The sequence below is a fragment of the Durio zibethinus genome, chromosome 1, assembly GCF_047325235.1.
Source record: "Durio zibethinus cultivar Kanyao isolate XHJ-2024 chromosome 1, ASM4732523v1, whole genome shotgun sequence".
Taxonomy (NCBI): domain Eukaryota; kingdom Viridiplantae; phylum Streptophyta; class Magnoliopsida; order Malvales; family Malvaceae; genus Durio; species Durio zibethinus.
The window spans coordinates 2734934-2749030 of NC_143162.1; the positions used below are offsets into that span (position 1 = coordinate 2734934).

General features: G+C 37.0%; 1 protein-coding gene and 1 pseudogene across 3 annotated transcripts; one reads left to right on the forward strand and one right to left on the reverse strand.

The window, feature by feature from the left end:
* The first annotated feature begins 447 nt into the window (after positions 1 to 447).
* Positions 448 to 8360, forward strand: LOC111311649 (RNA helicase family protein). 3 transcript variants are annotated; one of them, XM_022911211.2, is made up of 16 exons: positions 448 to 766; positions 1347 to 1492; positions 1811 to 1910; positions 1998 to 2213; positions 2326 to 2421; positions 3062 to 3337; positions 3852 to 4055; positions 4163 to 4318; positions 5050 to 5142; positions 5444 to 5658; positions 6094 to 6253; positions 6376 to 6649; positions 6747 to 6939; positions 7042 to 7228; positions 7485 to 7853; positions 7998 to 8360. In XM_022911211.2, the coding sequence occupies exons 1-16, from the start codon at positions 479 to 481 to the stop codon at positions 8127 to 8129; spliced, it is 3105 nt and encodes a 1034-aa protein (XP_022766946.2). In that variant the 5' UTR covers positions 448 to 478; the 3' UTR covers positions 8130 to 8360. The 3 variants fall into 3 exon arrangements, with proteins under 3 accessions (XP_022766946.2, XP_089614839.1, XP_089614830.1); XM_089758713.1 differs by lacking the exon at positions 1347 to 1492 and having other exon boundaries at positions 1807 to 1910; positions 7998 to 8276; XM_089758704.1 differs by lacking the exon at positions 448 to 766 and having other exon boundaries at positions 1355 to 1492; positions 1807 to 1910; positions 7998 to 8276.
* Positions 8361 to 11509: 3149 nt separating this feature from the next.
* Positions 11510 to 13909, reverse strand: LOC111310575 (L-type lectin-domain containing receptor kinase IX.1 pseudogene; annotated as a pseudogene).
* Positions 13910 to 14097: the final 188 nt, after the last annotated feature.

Here is a 14097-nt window from a genome sequence, read left to right on the forward strand (position 1 = left end):
ACAGTATTTAAAAAAAAAAAAAAAAGTAGTATTTTGATAATCGAAAGGTCGAATAAATTTTGACGTTTGATTTTTGGTTCAATAAAAAATTTTTAATATTATATTTTAAAAATTTACAAATAAATAATAAAAAAATATAAGAAAAAAATTAAAAATAAAAAAAATAGTAAAAAAGATATAACCTTAACATAACTTAAAAAAAACTTAAAACACAAATTAAATATGAGTAGGGTTTAGTGGAAATGAAATCAAACTATTATGTTTAAAAAAAATACTCAAATTAAAATTATATATTGTAAATTCCTAAATTGTAGAAAAAAAATTTATAAAATTAATGTGAAAAATGAAAAATATTTGTGTTTTGTAACACTACCGTTGCTCGCTTCGCTTCACTGTGTTTAACAAACGGAGCCAATAAAACCCACTCACCGCCCCACTTCCCATAGTGCGATCCGTTTATTTTCCCTTCCTTGTATAAATGTCCCTGCGCTTGCTGAGCGCTAATAATAAGCTTACTTTGCCTCTTTCCAAACGGCTCCCTCTCGCGTCTGCGCTGATCTCTCCCTTTCCTCCACTCCAGATTTCCTCTTTCGCCATGTCTTATCGCCCTAACTACCAAGGCAGCCGTCGAGGAGGCGGTCCCAACTCCGGACGCGGGGGCGGACGTCGAGGCGGCGGCGGCGGCGGCCGCGGTGGTCGTGGCGGTGAGCAGCGCTGGTGGGACCCGGTTTGGCGAGCTGAGCGACTCCGTCAAAAGGCAGCCGAGGTATCTAAAAACTGTAACTTCTGTTTTTGGCCGTTTGAAATTGTATAATAAAGGTTTAAAGCTGCTAATTGTAAGCATATCGATTAGGTTTATACCTCTTTATGTAATTAACCTATGTTTGGCTGTTCTTATTGGCGCATTTGGATTCAAAGGTAAAATACTAACAATTTTGAATGATTATAAAAACTGTAACTTTTGTTTTTGGCCGTTTGAAATTGTATAATAAAGGTTTAAAGCTGCTAATTGTAAGCATATCGATTAGGTTTATACCTCTTTATGTAATTAACCTCTGTTTGGCTGTTCTTATTGGCGCATTTGGATTCAAAGGTAAATACTAACAATTTTGAATGATTGTAAAAAGTTTTTCTTAATATCAAAATTTATGATTTTACTTTGTTTGAATGAGTGTTAGCTTGGCAAGTTTAACTTTTTGCTCATTTTTAACCAAGTATATCATTTAACTTTTTATCAGTTGCTTTTGCTTTATAACAACAAAGTAAGAAGCAAATTATGACTAACACAAGTAACAACAAAAATGGAACTTTATTGTTATTTTTAATATGCTTGTGTTTATGTTTAGATGGAAGTTCTTGATGAGGTTGAATGGTGGGATAAGATGGATCAAATGAAAAAAGGAGGGGAGCAAGAGATGATCATTAAACGAAATTTCAGCCGTTCCGACCAGCAAGTTCTTTCTGATATGGCTTACCAATTAGGTCTTTACTTGTATGTGTAACATTACTGCTTGGCAATTAGCGTCATATTTAGTTTGACTATGGTTTTGCCCAATCATTTTAATATATATATGGTCGAAGTAAAGATGGTTGCTTTCCAATTTTAATATATAATGGTTTTGCCCAATCATTTTAATATATAGCGTCATATTTAGTTTGACTATGGTTTGGCAATTGGTCGAAGTAAAGATGGTTGCTTTCCAATTTTAATATATATATATATATATATTTTTTTTTTATTTTTTTTTATTTTCTTAATTTTACATTTTCTTTTTTTTTTCTCATTGATTTTGCACTTGTGGAAAGAAAGCCATGCATATAATAAAGGGAAGGCTCTTGTGGTTAGTAAAGTTCCATTGCCAAATTATCGGGCAGATCTTGATGAACGTCATGGATCTACACAGCAAGAGGTTAGAACTGAATGCTACGTATATTGTTAATGTCATTGTATTCTTACAGAGCATGTTCATGTAAGTTCTTTTTCAACTTTTTTACAGATTCGCATGTCTACTGAAACCGAGAGGCGAGTTGGAAATCTTTTGGATAGCTCAAGGGACACAAGATCTGCTGATGATTCTGGTGTGGCATCCAATAGGGAAGCCACAAAACAATTACCTGATGTAAAAATAACTGATTCAGTTTCTACTACTGAAGAGGATTCTGCCAAGGAAAAACTCAGTGCTGAACTCAATAAAAAGCAGGAAACATTGAAGGTGTGTATCTTATCTTAACATGTTATGATATTATCTTTGTTAACATCCCATATATCCCAATGGTCCAGGTTGCTCTGGTTAAATATTTCTCATGTTAATTAATCTCTTGCAGGCAAGTAATAGTGTGAAGGTGATGCAGTCTTTTAGAGAAAAACTACCTGCATTCAAAGTGAAAGCTGAGTTTCTGAAAGCTGTTAATGAAAATCAGGTCCAATACTTGTTTAAACCTAGTTTCTCATGAATTACGAGAACATCATTTTTTTTCTTAGGTGTTACTAGCTCTGCTGATTACATGCTTGATACTGCCAAACCGGGAGAAAGGAGGCCGACAACTAGATGGTAGTGTAAAATTATAGTCACTTTCATATAAACAAGGAATTTAAATAAATATTCATAGTGCATGCTATGCTTAAAGAATTTTGCAATAATTGTGCACTTCTTTTGCAATAAAAGAAGAGTCTTCCTCGTGCTGGATACTCCAATTTGAACAGTGCATATATGATTCTTTAGTCTTTTTATAAGTTTCATTACAGGGTATTACGAAGTTATCCATGAGTTTTTTTCATATGTTATATTGTAAGTTACGGGTCATGAAAAAACCTGTTCATAAATTCATATGCTAAAATCATAGGCTTTCTATGCACATGCTTGTATAGTTGTTATATTGATCCTTGATACTTTGACCATAAGCGGACAAAGTTTTGATTTAAATCAAAGAGGGAGTTGAATACTTGAATTGATCATTAGAAGAGTCGAGGCACTTGCTTTGTAGGCAAGATGAGCTAGTGACAAGCTTAAGCTCAAGCTAAACTGATTTTCTGATTTTTGTAATTTATTCACTGGTGCAGGTTCTAGTGGTTTCAGGAGAAACGGGCTGTGGTAAAACAACACAGCTTCCTCAATTTATTTTAGAAGAGGAGATATCATCTTTACGCGGGGCTGATTGTAACATAATATGTACTCAGCCACGTCGTATTTCAGCCATATCTGTCGCAGCTAGAATATCCTCAGAAAGGGGAGAGAGTCTTGGTGAAACAGTTGGTTATCAGATTCGCCTAGACTCAAAGTGCTCTGCTCAAACACGACTCTTGTTTTGCACAACTGGAGTGTTACTCAGACAGTTGGTACTATTATGTCCTCTTTTGTTGTTTAAATTAAGTTTGAATCTCTATTTTGTTGTTTTCTTTGTAGTTCAATTTTTCCAGTTTTCTAGTTCTACTTTGCATTTAAGTTTTTTTTGGCTAGAAATCTGATTCTTACAGCCTTGTTGCTACTTGACTTTTATGGTGTTTAGCAATCCTGTCACTGACAAATCATGCAGTTTTCTCTCACTGTTACAAAAATTTTTCTCGGTTACTTCAGTGATGCTTCTTGCAGGAAATTTTTGGAATGCTTAAAGCACACCTGATGTTATTAAACCACATGGTTTTCTCTCTCTGTTGGGAAAAGTGTTCTTGGTTGCTTTAGTGAATTTTTGGGTTGCTTAAAAAGCACTAGAACATTTGTTTGCTTCATGTTCTCTTGATGTGATTTTTCCTCTAGTCAGCTAGTTGTGCTTAATTCTAGTTGTGCTTAATTCTGTATTTCTCTGCTATAACATCTTTTTCTTTTATTTCTATATTTTTTCTGAAACTCCAGGTTCAGGACCCAGATTTAAATGGTGTGAGCCATTTGCTAGTGGATGAAATTCATGAAAGAGGCATGAATGAGGACTTTCTGTTAATAATTTTGCGTGACCTTCTTCCTCGGCGTCCGGACTTGCATCTTATCTTGATGAGCGCAACCATCAATGCTGATTTGTTCTCCAAATATTTCGGAAATGCACCAACTATTCACATACTGGTATAGAGAGTGGTGAAGTTACACAGTGAAACATGTTTTCTGTTCTGTTCATTGCGTATACTGTATTTTCATGTCTTTTAACATTATTATTTACTTTGTATATGCAGGGGTTGACTTTTCCAGTGGCAGAGTTATTTCTAGAGGATGTGCTGCAGAAAACTCGATATAATATTAAATCAGAGTTTGACAACTTTCAAGGCAATTCACGAAGAAGAAGGAAAGAGCTGGATTTGAAGAAAGATGATTTAACTGTACTGTTTGAGGCATGTCTCCAAAGATAAATTCAATCATCGTCAGACTCTTTCTAACTATTAAATTTTGGAAAGAATTAACAAATACAATCAAAGGGTCATTGCCTAGTTATTCCGCCACTAAAGCGGGGCCATAAACATTTATATATGTTACCATTCTTGCAAAGTTTTTTCCTTGAAAATTTTAATTAATACAAAATTTTTGAACTAACTAATAGTACATAAGTTTACCATAGAGAATCATTCTTGAGGGGTCCAACCAAAGCAAGGTGCTGATAGGAGTGGTCTGAAAACCATTTTACACTTTCATTTTTGGCAAACTAACTGGTTTCAAATCTAGTACTTGCACTGCTGTGTTCTTTATCTTAATAATTTTTCACATGGTGCCAATAATGAGTATTTTATGTCTAGTAAGTTTTACAAAAGATTATTGTTCCGCCTCCTTTTATGCTTACTTAATAGACTTCTAGGATAAATGTGCTTGTTGTAAGTGCACATTTTAGCTTGATTTCAGTTGTGTTACTCTCTCTCTCTCCCCATTTTCTCAGTATGAATATTAATTCATATTCCTGTTATTAGCAGTTTAGCTAGCATATATTAACTGGGGATTTAATGCTTTCATCCGTCAAATGTAAATAGGTAGCTTCTATCAATAGATAGGAGAGCAAGCCATTTACTGTTTGTGAACTTTATTCTTTAATTCTGTTAAATAAATTATTACATTGTGGCATTTTCTTATGTAGGATGTCAACATTGAGTCTCATTATAAGAATTACAGTGCATCTACGAGACATTCACTTGAAGCATGGTCGGGTTCACAGATTGATTTGGGTCTGGTATGTAATTTATGAAGTTAGCCAATCACTGCTTGCTTTTGTTGCCAGCTTGAAAGGGAAATGTATGTAGTGCGACTTTCTAATTATCATTTGATGGATGTTTGTTTGCTTATTGATTTTCTTTTGGCTCCTGCCTTTGTCATGGTTATAGTGAAACAAAGTTTCGGTCTTTTTTCTTTTTTTTTAAAGAGAAAGAACATATGTTGTTGCTTTTACTAAATCACTTTTTGCAATAATATTTTAAACTATATTACTCTGTTGCTGCATGTCTAATCATGTTACCATTGTTGGAAATTTCTAGGTGGAGGCCACAATTGAACGTATTTGCCGCCATGAAGGTGATGGAGCAATTCTTGTATTCCTCACAGGCTGGGATGACATTTCTAAGCTCCTTGACAAGATCAAAGTGAACAGTTTTCTTGGGAATCTTAGCAAGTTTCTGGTTCTTCCTCTACATGGTTCGATGCCTGCCATTAATCAATGCGAAATATTTGACCACCCTCCCCCTAACAAGCGGTAGGAACTTCTGCATTATTGGCTTGTTTTTTCTTGAAGTTGTATGGTGATCTTCACTGTGACAGTAAAGATGGATTTTCCTTGTCAAGTGGAGAGTAATAACTTCTTGCCCTAAGTGCTGTTTTTGCAATGTACTTTTCTGCATGGCTCCACAATTTTTGCAACATACGGGTCCATAGATTAATCTTTTCTGTAGATTTCCATTAACTGGTTACCATGCTCAATGCAGTTTTACTTTTCCCTTTTTATCATTTTGTTTTGGTTTCTTCTTTATCTCCAATTGTATTCTGAATCTGCTTCTCTGTTATCTTTTCTATAGATTTCCATTAACTGGTTACAATGATCAATGCAGTTTTACTTTTCTTTTTTTATCATTTTGTTTTGGTTTCTTCTTTATCTCCTCTTGTATTCTGAATCTGCTTCTCTATCTTTCAGAAAAATTGTTCTGGCGACAAATATTGCTGAAAGTAGCATCACCATAGATGATGTTGTGTATGTTGTAGACTGTGGAAAGGCAAAGGAAACAAGTTATGATGCTCTTAACAAGCTGGCATGTCTGTTACCATCATGGATTTCAAAGGCTTCAGCACATCAGGTATTCATTTAGTTTCAAGAAAGCCTAGAGTTAATGGGTAATTCTCTGTATTTATTCCATGTTTTGACTAGTTTCACCTGTTACCAAGTTTGTCACTTTTTGATATGGTGGGTCAATTTCAGAGACGGGGTCGTGCTGGCCGTGTGCAACCTGGAGTTTGCTATAGACTGTATCCAAAACTAATCCATGATGCAATGCTTGAGTATCAATTACCTGAAATTCTTCGAACACCTTTGCAAGAGCTATCCCTTCATATCAAAAGGTTGCAACTTGGAACCGTGGGATCATTTTTGGCAAAGGCACTTCAGCCGCCAGATCCTCTTTCTGTTCAAAATGCGATTGAGCTTCTTAAAACAATTGGAGCTTTGAATGATGCAGAGGAGCTTACTCCGCTTGGTATCTATCTATCTTTTTTTTTTCAAAAGAAAAAATTGTTCTGTGACATATGTTCGCTCTAGGATATTAACTGTTATCTGAATTGTTGTTTTTGCAGGTAACCATCTTTGCTCTCTACCTTTGGACCCAAACATAGGAAAGATGCTTCTAATGGGAGCTATTTTTCAATGCCTGAATCCAGCTTTGACAATTGCAGCTGCTCTTGCACATCGTGACCCTTTTGTCCTTCCAATAAATAGGAAAGAGGAAGCTGATGCAGCAAAAAGATCCTTTGCTGGTGATTCTTGCAGGTTAGGCTGCTATGCTAAGTCATTCTTTCCCATTTGAATAACAAATTAAAATTAATTATGATCATGTTACTAACTGGAAAATATAAAATTTTTTAAATGTAGTGACCATATAGCACTTCTTAAAGCTTTTGAAGGATATAAAGATGCAAAACGTAATGGAAGAGAGAGAGCATTTTGTTGGGAAAATTTTTTATCACCAGTGACCTTGCAGATGATGGAGGATATGAGAAATCAGTTTATTGACCTGTTATCAGACATAGGCTTTGTAGACAAATCACGGGGTGCTAGTGTAAGCTGTTTGTCTTATCTAATTTTCTTGCCATACATAAACCTTTTTGCTACCCTCCCATTTCTTCTTTTTTCTATAGTTGTGCCTATGTATACCTTTTCAAGCATCCATGGGCATGCTTGATTTATGATGTTTTAATTCACACATTATACATATGCTGCAGATCTTTATCATGGTCTTTGGTTGGTTTTTTATCTTAAAAATGGGAGCTGTCCAGTTGTGCTTATAGTTAAGTTCGATATATGTTTTTATACAGGCTTACAACCGGTACAGCCATGATCTGGAGATGGTATGTGCCATCCTTTGTGCTGGGCTTTACCCAAATGTTGTGCAATGCAAAAGAAAGGGAAAGCGTACAGCATTCTATACTAAAGAAGTTGGAAAAGTTGACATTCATCCTGCATCTGTTAATGCAGGGGTTCATCACTTCCCTCTGCCTTACATGGTTTACAGTGAAAAGGTTAAAACAACCAGCATATTTATCCGAGACTCAACAAACATATCTGATTATGCTTTGCTTCTGTTTGGTGGTAATTTTATTCCTAGCAAAACAGGAGAGGGTATTGAGATGCTTGGAGGGTACCTTCATTTTTCTGCATCAAAGAGTGTATTAGACTTGATACGGGTAATGTCTCATATGCCTTTCCTTCGCACAAAAAAAAATAAAATAAAATCCTCTGATCTAGTTTAAGCAATAGATGAAGATCATAAAGGAATTTTTAAAATATATTTATATCTATTTATTATATTTATTATTATTATTCTGCAGAAACTGCGTGGTGAACTTGACAAGCTTTTGAACAGAAAGGTTGAAGAACCAGGATTTGACATTCCTGCAGAAGGAAAGGGAGTGGTGTCTGCTGTGGTTGAATTATTGCACAGTCAAAATGTTCGGTACTGAATTCATACTTTTTTGTCTTTCTCTAACATTCTTCATAGTAGGACGCACTTCTGCTATTCTTTTTATGTCATAATATAGCAACATATAACTTATTAGGACTGGTACTGTAATCTAATGTATTCAATATTCCTGTACACATTGTTGAAAGCGTTTTTTATAGCAATATGGAGAAGAAAAAAAGGGGGAAGGGGTGGGGGAAGGAGGACATGGTCCTAGGTTATTTTTTACTTATCCTTCTGTCCGCCTTTCCAAAATCAGGCGTCTCCTGTTTCAATGGAAAATACAGTAAGGCTGCTCTTCCGATGATATCTTCCTGTTGAATTCTAATGGTATACAATAGTTGGCTAGTTGCCATTGCAATTTATAGTTACCAAGTGGATATACGTTTGCCCCCAAACTCCTTTAGCTTTCAAGCTAAGAAAATCTTTAATGGACATTCTGATGGCTACTTGTGGATTTAAAATTCCTGGACACTTTCAGCTCTCACCCTAAAGACAGTTTTTGATCTACAATTGGATTGGAAACTTCTCTTAGCTTTGTTTAACTGTGGAATGCTCCCATTATCTTGCCTAATTAGAAGGACAATATGAACAAAATGGTCAGTTAGTATTCAGTAACAGAAGTGTGAACAAATTTATACAAGAAAGAAAACAAGTGTATTATGTTATAGTTCAGTTTACTGACGTTAGGGGAGAATCGACATTAAGTCTTTAAGGCTTCAATTTGTAACAGAAGATGATCATCTTCGTCTGAAGTGTCCGTTTGTAACGCGGAATGATCGTCCACATCCTCCGAAGAGTCGATTTGTGTTTCGGACAAGGGGGCTGGACTGGAGTAGCTGGATGAACATGCATATAAGTCGGAAGCTTTGATAATATTGCTTCAGGCTGAAAAAGTTTGATTACTTCTCCTAAATTTGTCCTTTCCTTGCTAGAAAGACGTGTACACACCATAATCCGACCACCAAACAACGCTCCATTTGATAGTGATCAAAATTTCCTTGCAATCTGCTATTGGCTGCATCAGCAAGGTGAAGCTGGCAGATCCAATTATGAATTGCACCAGATTAATGAGGATCTGGTTTTCTACCGGACAAAATTTCCGAGGCAACGATTCCAAAGCTGTACATGTCTGCTTCTTCACTGGCATTGGGTTCCTCCAGATATTCTGGTGCTTTGTAGCCAGGTGTTCCTGTACCTTTAGATGTCTGACTCGTCCTCAAGCTCGTGAGATTAGCAATCGCAAAATCATCAAGCTTATCTATGGATGACACACTTCTCTGCGCCTTCATGAAGATATTGAATGGCGGTGAACTTCACAACGTTTCTATGTATTAAACGCCTTATAAACCTCAATTCCTTGTTGAACTCACTCTCCGATTCAGCAAACCCAATGTTCCTTTATAAACAGTGCGTCCGCCTTCGCCCTTCCTTCTATCGTCTGCAAAGTCGTTGGTAGCTGTGTGTAGTTCTTGAAGTGAAAACTGTATTGGTAACTCTTCTCCCTCAACGGAACTGCCACCCGGTTAACTGCCACCCTGATCTCTAATTGCTTGACCATTTTGGGCTTCATTCCTGGCTTATTTTCTCCTTTTTTAGCAGCAACCAGCTCACTGCAACGAGGACAAGCGCTGAGGTGGCCAAACATACGACCAAATTTAACCATGATTTAATGTTGTTATAGTCAGTGTACTGGCTTGTACTTGCCGAAATACCATTTGCTACTCTTTTGGGGAGAGCTTTCGTAAATTTCATCATATCAATATCAAAACCAAAAGAAAAGCTATCCATAAAAACAGGGTTTTCATAGCTCGTCTGGAACACACTCAGGATTTTGGTAGGCATTGCAAGTAATCGAGACATTAGTCAATTTTCTACATTGTGAGCCAGCTACCCTTGGGACATAGCCAGCAGATGCAAATTATTGATCCCAACCTATGAATTTCATGTTGAACTCAACTGGGATGACATGATAATGGGACGTGGTGGAAGTGATGATACTGGTATTTTTCATTAACTCCCAAATTTCAACGAATGAGTCATCGTGCGGTATTTCTAGCCCACAGGAGCATGCAGAAGAGCAAGACATTTGTCATTGGCGTCAACATTTCTAGTGTAGCCGGTGAATGAGAAACAAGTACGAACGTCTGCAGCTGCAAATGTCATGTTTGAAGAGTTCTACAGGTGGATAGGCTTTGATACACACGCCAGCCAATGGGCCGAAGACTAACACGACTGGTTTTAGTAGCTTTAAGATCAATGAGCATTTGAATGGTGAAGACAACATCTTAATGATTTATAAGCAGACGTTTTGCTCTGACTGTTGCTAAGAATGCTGATACTTGGTTGATTTATCAGATATCAGATGTTTAGGTTCCCTTGAGAAACTTTGCCTTGTCATTTTTAAATAGTTGGATCCTTGGGTTTTATTTCTTTATTTTATGAACAATTGATAGCATTAATTAAGCTTAGGAAGTTACACTGGAAAAACTGTGGTTGTCCTTGCTTCTGAGATTATTATGTATTAAAAGGATCTCGTGTGCAGCGAACTATATGAAAGTTTAATATTTAACATAAATCTACATGCACCAGGTGGGAATTTCTTCTTGAAAGTTCAGTCTGTGGGGCAGTAGATTCCTCCATCACAATGGGAACTAACTTAACAGATAATATGATGTGTACGCAAGAATGCATCTAAAAAGGTCAAAAGAGATACCAAAAACTTCTAACTGAGAATCCCAGAAATCAAGTTAACCACTTCCTAGTTTGTCTTAAACTATTGCTGAAAAAGACGAAAATTCATACGGCTTCCAACCTGCCAGCAACCATCCAACTACAGCAAGACAAAGCTTCTTGTAGCATTTCAGGAATCATGGTGACTCACTTTCTTGTTACCTGCAGTAAGTGATTTTTTTTTTCTATGAATATCAACCAATTAGTTAACTGGAATTGCTATCTTAAGCAATGCCTCACTAAAACTTGAATCTTCGATTAACTATGACTCTGTATTCTTGCTCTGTTTGCCTTTTTACTTTCATAAGAAAATATATAGCGAGCTTTTTTTCTTTTTTTTTACAAAGGAAGCCGTAGTTTAGGGGATAGGAAAAAGGATTATAGGTGCTGAGATTTGAATCTCAAATTTAATAGATGCCACCTTTAAAGGTGACTGTATGAACCAACTGAATTAAGCTTTGTGTACAAAATCTAACAAGTTTATTAACATAAAATTGTTACAGTATAATAATTTACCTATTATTAGTAGAATATGGATCTGCTTTTGGGAATAACATAAAATAAGGGCAAAAGGATATTGTAATGTATCATGGTTCAGCGAAGTACGTGAATATATCTTGAAAACTTCAGCACTATATCCACATTCCTTCAGTTGTCAATGGATAGACGAGGTAAAGGGGCTGGATGCTCGTGCATATCAAGTGGAAGCTCTGGCAATGGTGCTTCCAGTTGAAGAACTCTAATGACTTGCTCTGCATTTGGCCTTTCCCTGTCATTAGGATGAGTACACCATAATCCCACCATCAACAAGCATTGCATTTCATTTTCATAAAATGTTTCAATCTTCCATCAGCTGCATCAAGAATATTGCCATCAAAGTATAGCTGCCAAACCCACCTTAGGAGTCCACCATCTTGGTTAGGCTTTCTCCCAGTTGCAATTTCCAAGGCCACGATTCCAAAGCTATACATGTCTGTTTAGTTACGAGCTCTTTGTTCCTGCATATTTCCGGTGCTAAGTACCCAGGTGTCCCTACAACCCTTGTTGTTTGAGTCCTAAGTCTCTGGTCCACGAGCTTGGCTACTCCAAAATCACCAAGCTTGGTAGTGAAATCTGTGTCTAGCAAGACATTAGCTGATTTTATATCTCTGTGTAGGACGCACTGCTCTGCGCCTTCATGCAGGTAGTGAAGGGCTGAGGCCAAACCCATAGCTATCTTGTACCTAACATCCCAATGGAGTGTTGGTTTATTACCATGAAGATGATTCTCAAGGCTGCCGTTTGGCATGTATTCATAAACAAGTAACAATTCGTTTGATCATGACACCATCCGATGAACTTTACCAAGTTTCGATGTATCAAACGGCTTATAATCTTAAGTTCATTGATAAAGAAACCCTCGGATTCAGCAAATATTCTTTTTACAGCAACTAAGCGTTGATCCTCTAATGTTCCTTTGTAAACATGTGCAGACCCTCCTTGGCCCAACCTTCCATCATCTGCAAAGCCATTGGTAGTTCTAATTTCTAAATACTTCTTGGTGTGAAAATTTTCTGGAAAAGCCTCCTCTCTCAAAATCACTGTACACAGAAGAGCAACTGTGTATTGCATTTGCACGGCCATTTTGTTCTACATTCTTACCATACCTCCTTTTCAGCAGAAACCAACCTGTAACTGAATAGAAGAAACAAACCGAAGCAATCACTATTACATATGTCCCCCAAATCTTTTTACCATGGCTTACCTTCTTCCCTTTGGTATCCAAATTTGAAGTGAAGTCCCACGATTTAATGGTGTTATACTCCGGGTACTCGCCTGTACCTGCTGAAAATCCAATTATGACCCACTCTGAGAGAGTTTCAGACAAATCTATCTGACAAGAGAGGGAAGAGTCATAAAAACGGGGTTTTCAACGCAAGTCCAGAACACACTCAGGTTTTTGGTAGTGGCATTATAAGTAATCCAGACATTAGCTAGTTTTCCACTGTTTGAGCGAGCATCCCATCGGGTAGGATTAACTGATGTTAAAGAGTTGTTGGTGATTCACACATGCTCAAATAGTGGATCCCAATCTGCATCAGGATAGCTATCAAACTCAACCATGATGATGTGATTTTGGGATGAGCCAGCCCTGGTAGTTGAGCTTAGTAATCCAAAAATCCACCAGCCGAGTTTAGTGGTATTGGATAGCCAACCGGAGCAAGGCCATTTCCATAAAGAGTGGCATTTTGAGTATCAATGATGAATGAGAAATGCGTACTGAAGCAACTGCCAGTGTAGAAGAGTCACAAAGGGGGACACGGTGAGCATAGATAGCCCTGCCAACTCGACATAGATAATCAAACCTGTTGAGTTCAATGGCTCCACTAGAAACTGTGGCATCACCTTCATAAATAATGTTACTAGAATCAGGATTAAAACTGGTTATGTTAAAAGAAAATGAGTGAACAAAGGGAAGGAAAAGATGGACGAAAACGAGGAGAAAACTTGAAATAAAATTCATATGGTAAAAGGGTAAGAGGTGATAATTTGGTTGCAGACCAAGAAATAGATATCTAGTTGCCCCTCGGAATATGAAACTGCCACTGTTATATGAACTGGAAGTTTGTGTTCTGATTTTGATAATTTTATGAACAACGGACAGCAAAATGTTAAGATAATACGAGGAAGCTGCCATGGATGGAATCTACAACAGAGGCAGCTCTGGCCTATTTGAATGTCCTATATGTTGCTTTCCAATCTCCTAGGAATAAACGAATACTAATTCGACATTTAGACACGTGACCAATACCCAGGTGCTTTTCTATGTCCGAAAATCCGAATAACCAACCGGTCCACTGACTGAACTTACGATGTTTTTGCTCAGATTTGTTACTACACACCTTAGATGAACAATCCAATCGTCCACAAATCTACCATCTGTCCCCGTCATTTCTACTGGCAATATCCAATTAATTTATTCCTTTCTGTTAGTATGACGTTGATGCTGCTGTTGGTATATGCCTCCTAGCTGGCTCCTGCTCAACCAAGAAAATTTGATACAGCAGAACAGAATTCATTAAAGGTTCATAAGAATTGGCTGGCTTATTGCTGATTTGCCATTCTTTGATTTCTTTCCTCCCACACTCTTACCTTAAAAGAAAGACAAAAGGGATTCTGCAGGTTGCATCCTTGCTAATGTTAGGTGTGTCGGAGACATGCTGAAACCATAATCGATTTTTAATTTTTTTCAAGTT

Excerpts from the sequence above, each read along its gene's own strand:
- LOC111311649 (XM_022911211.2), top strand. The coding sequence starts at position 479 with ATGTCCCTGCGCTTGCTGAGCGCTAATAATAAGCTTACTTTGCCTCTT. Across the intron at positions 4,056-4,162 it reads CACCAACTATTCACATACTG|GGGTTGACTTTTCCAGTGGC; the intron begins GTATAGAGAGTG and ends TTGTATATGCAG. Across the intron at positions 7,229-7,484 it reads ACAAATCACGGGGTGCTAGT|GCTTACAACCGGTACAGCCA; the intron begins GTAAGCTGTTTG and ends GTTTTTATACAG.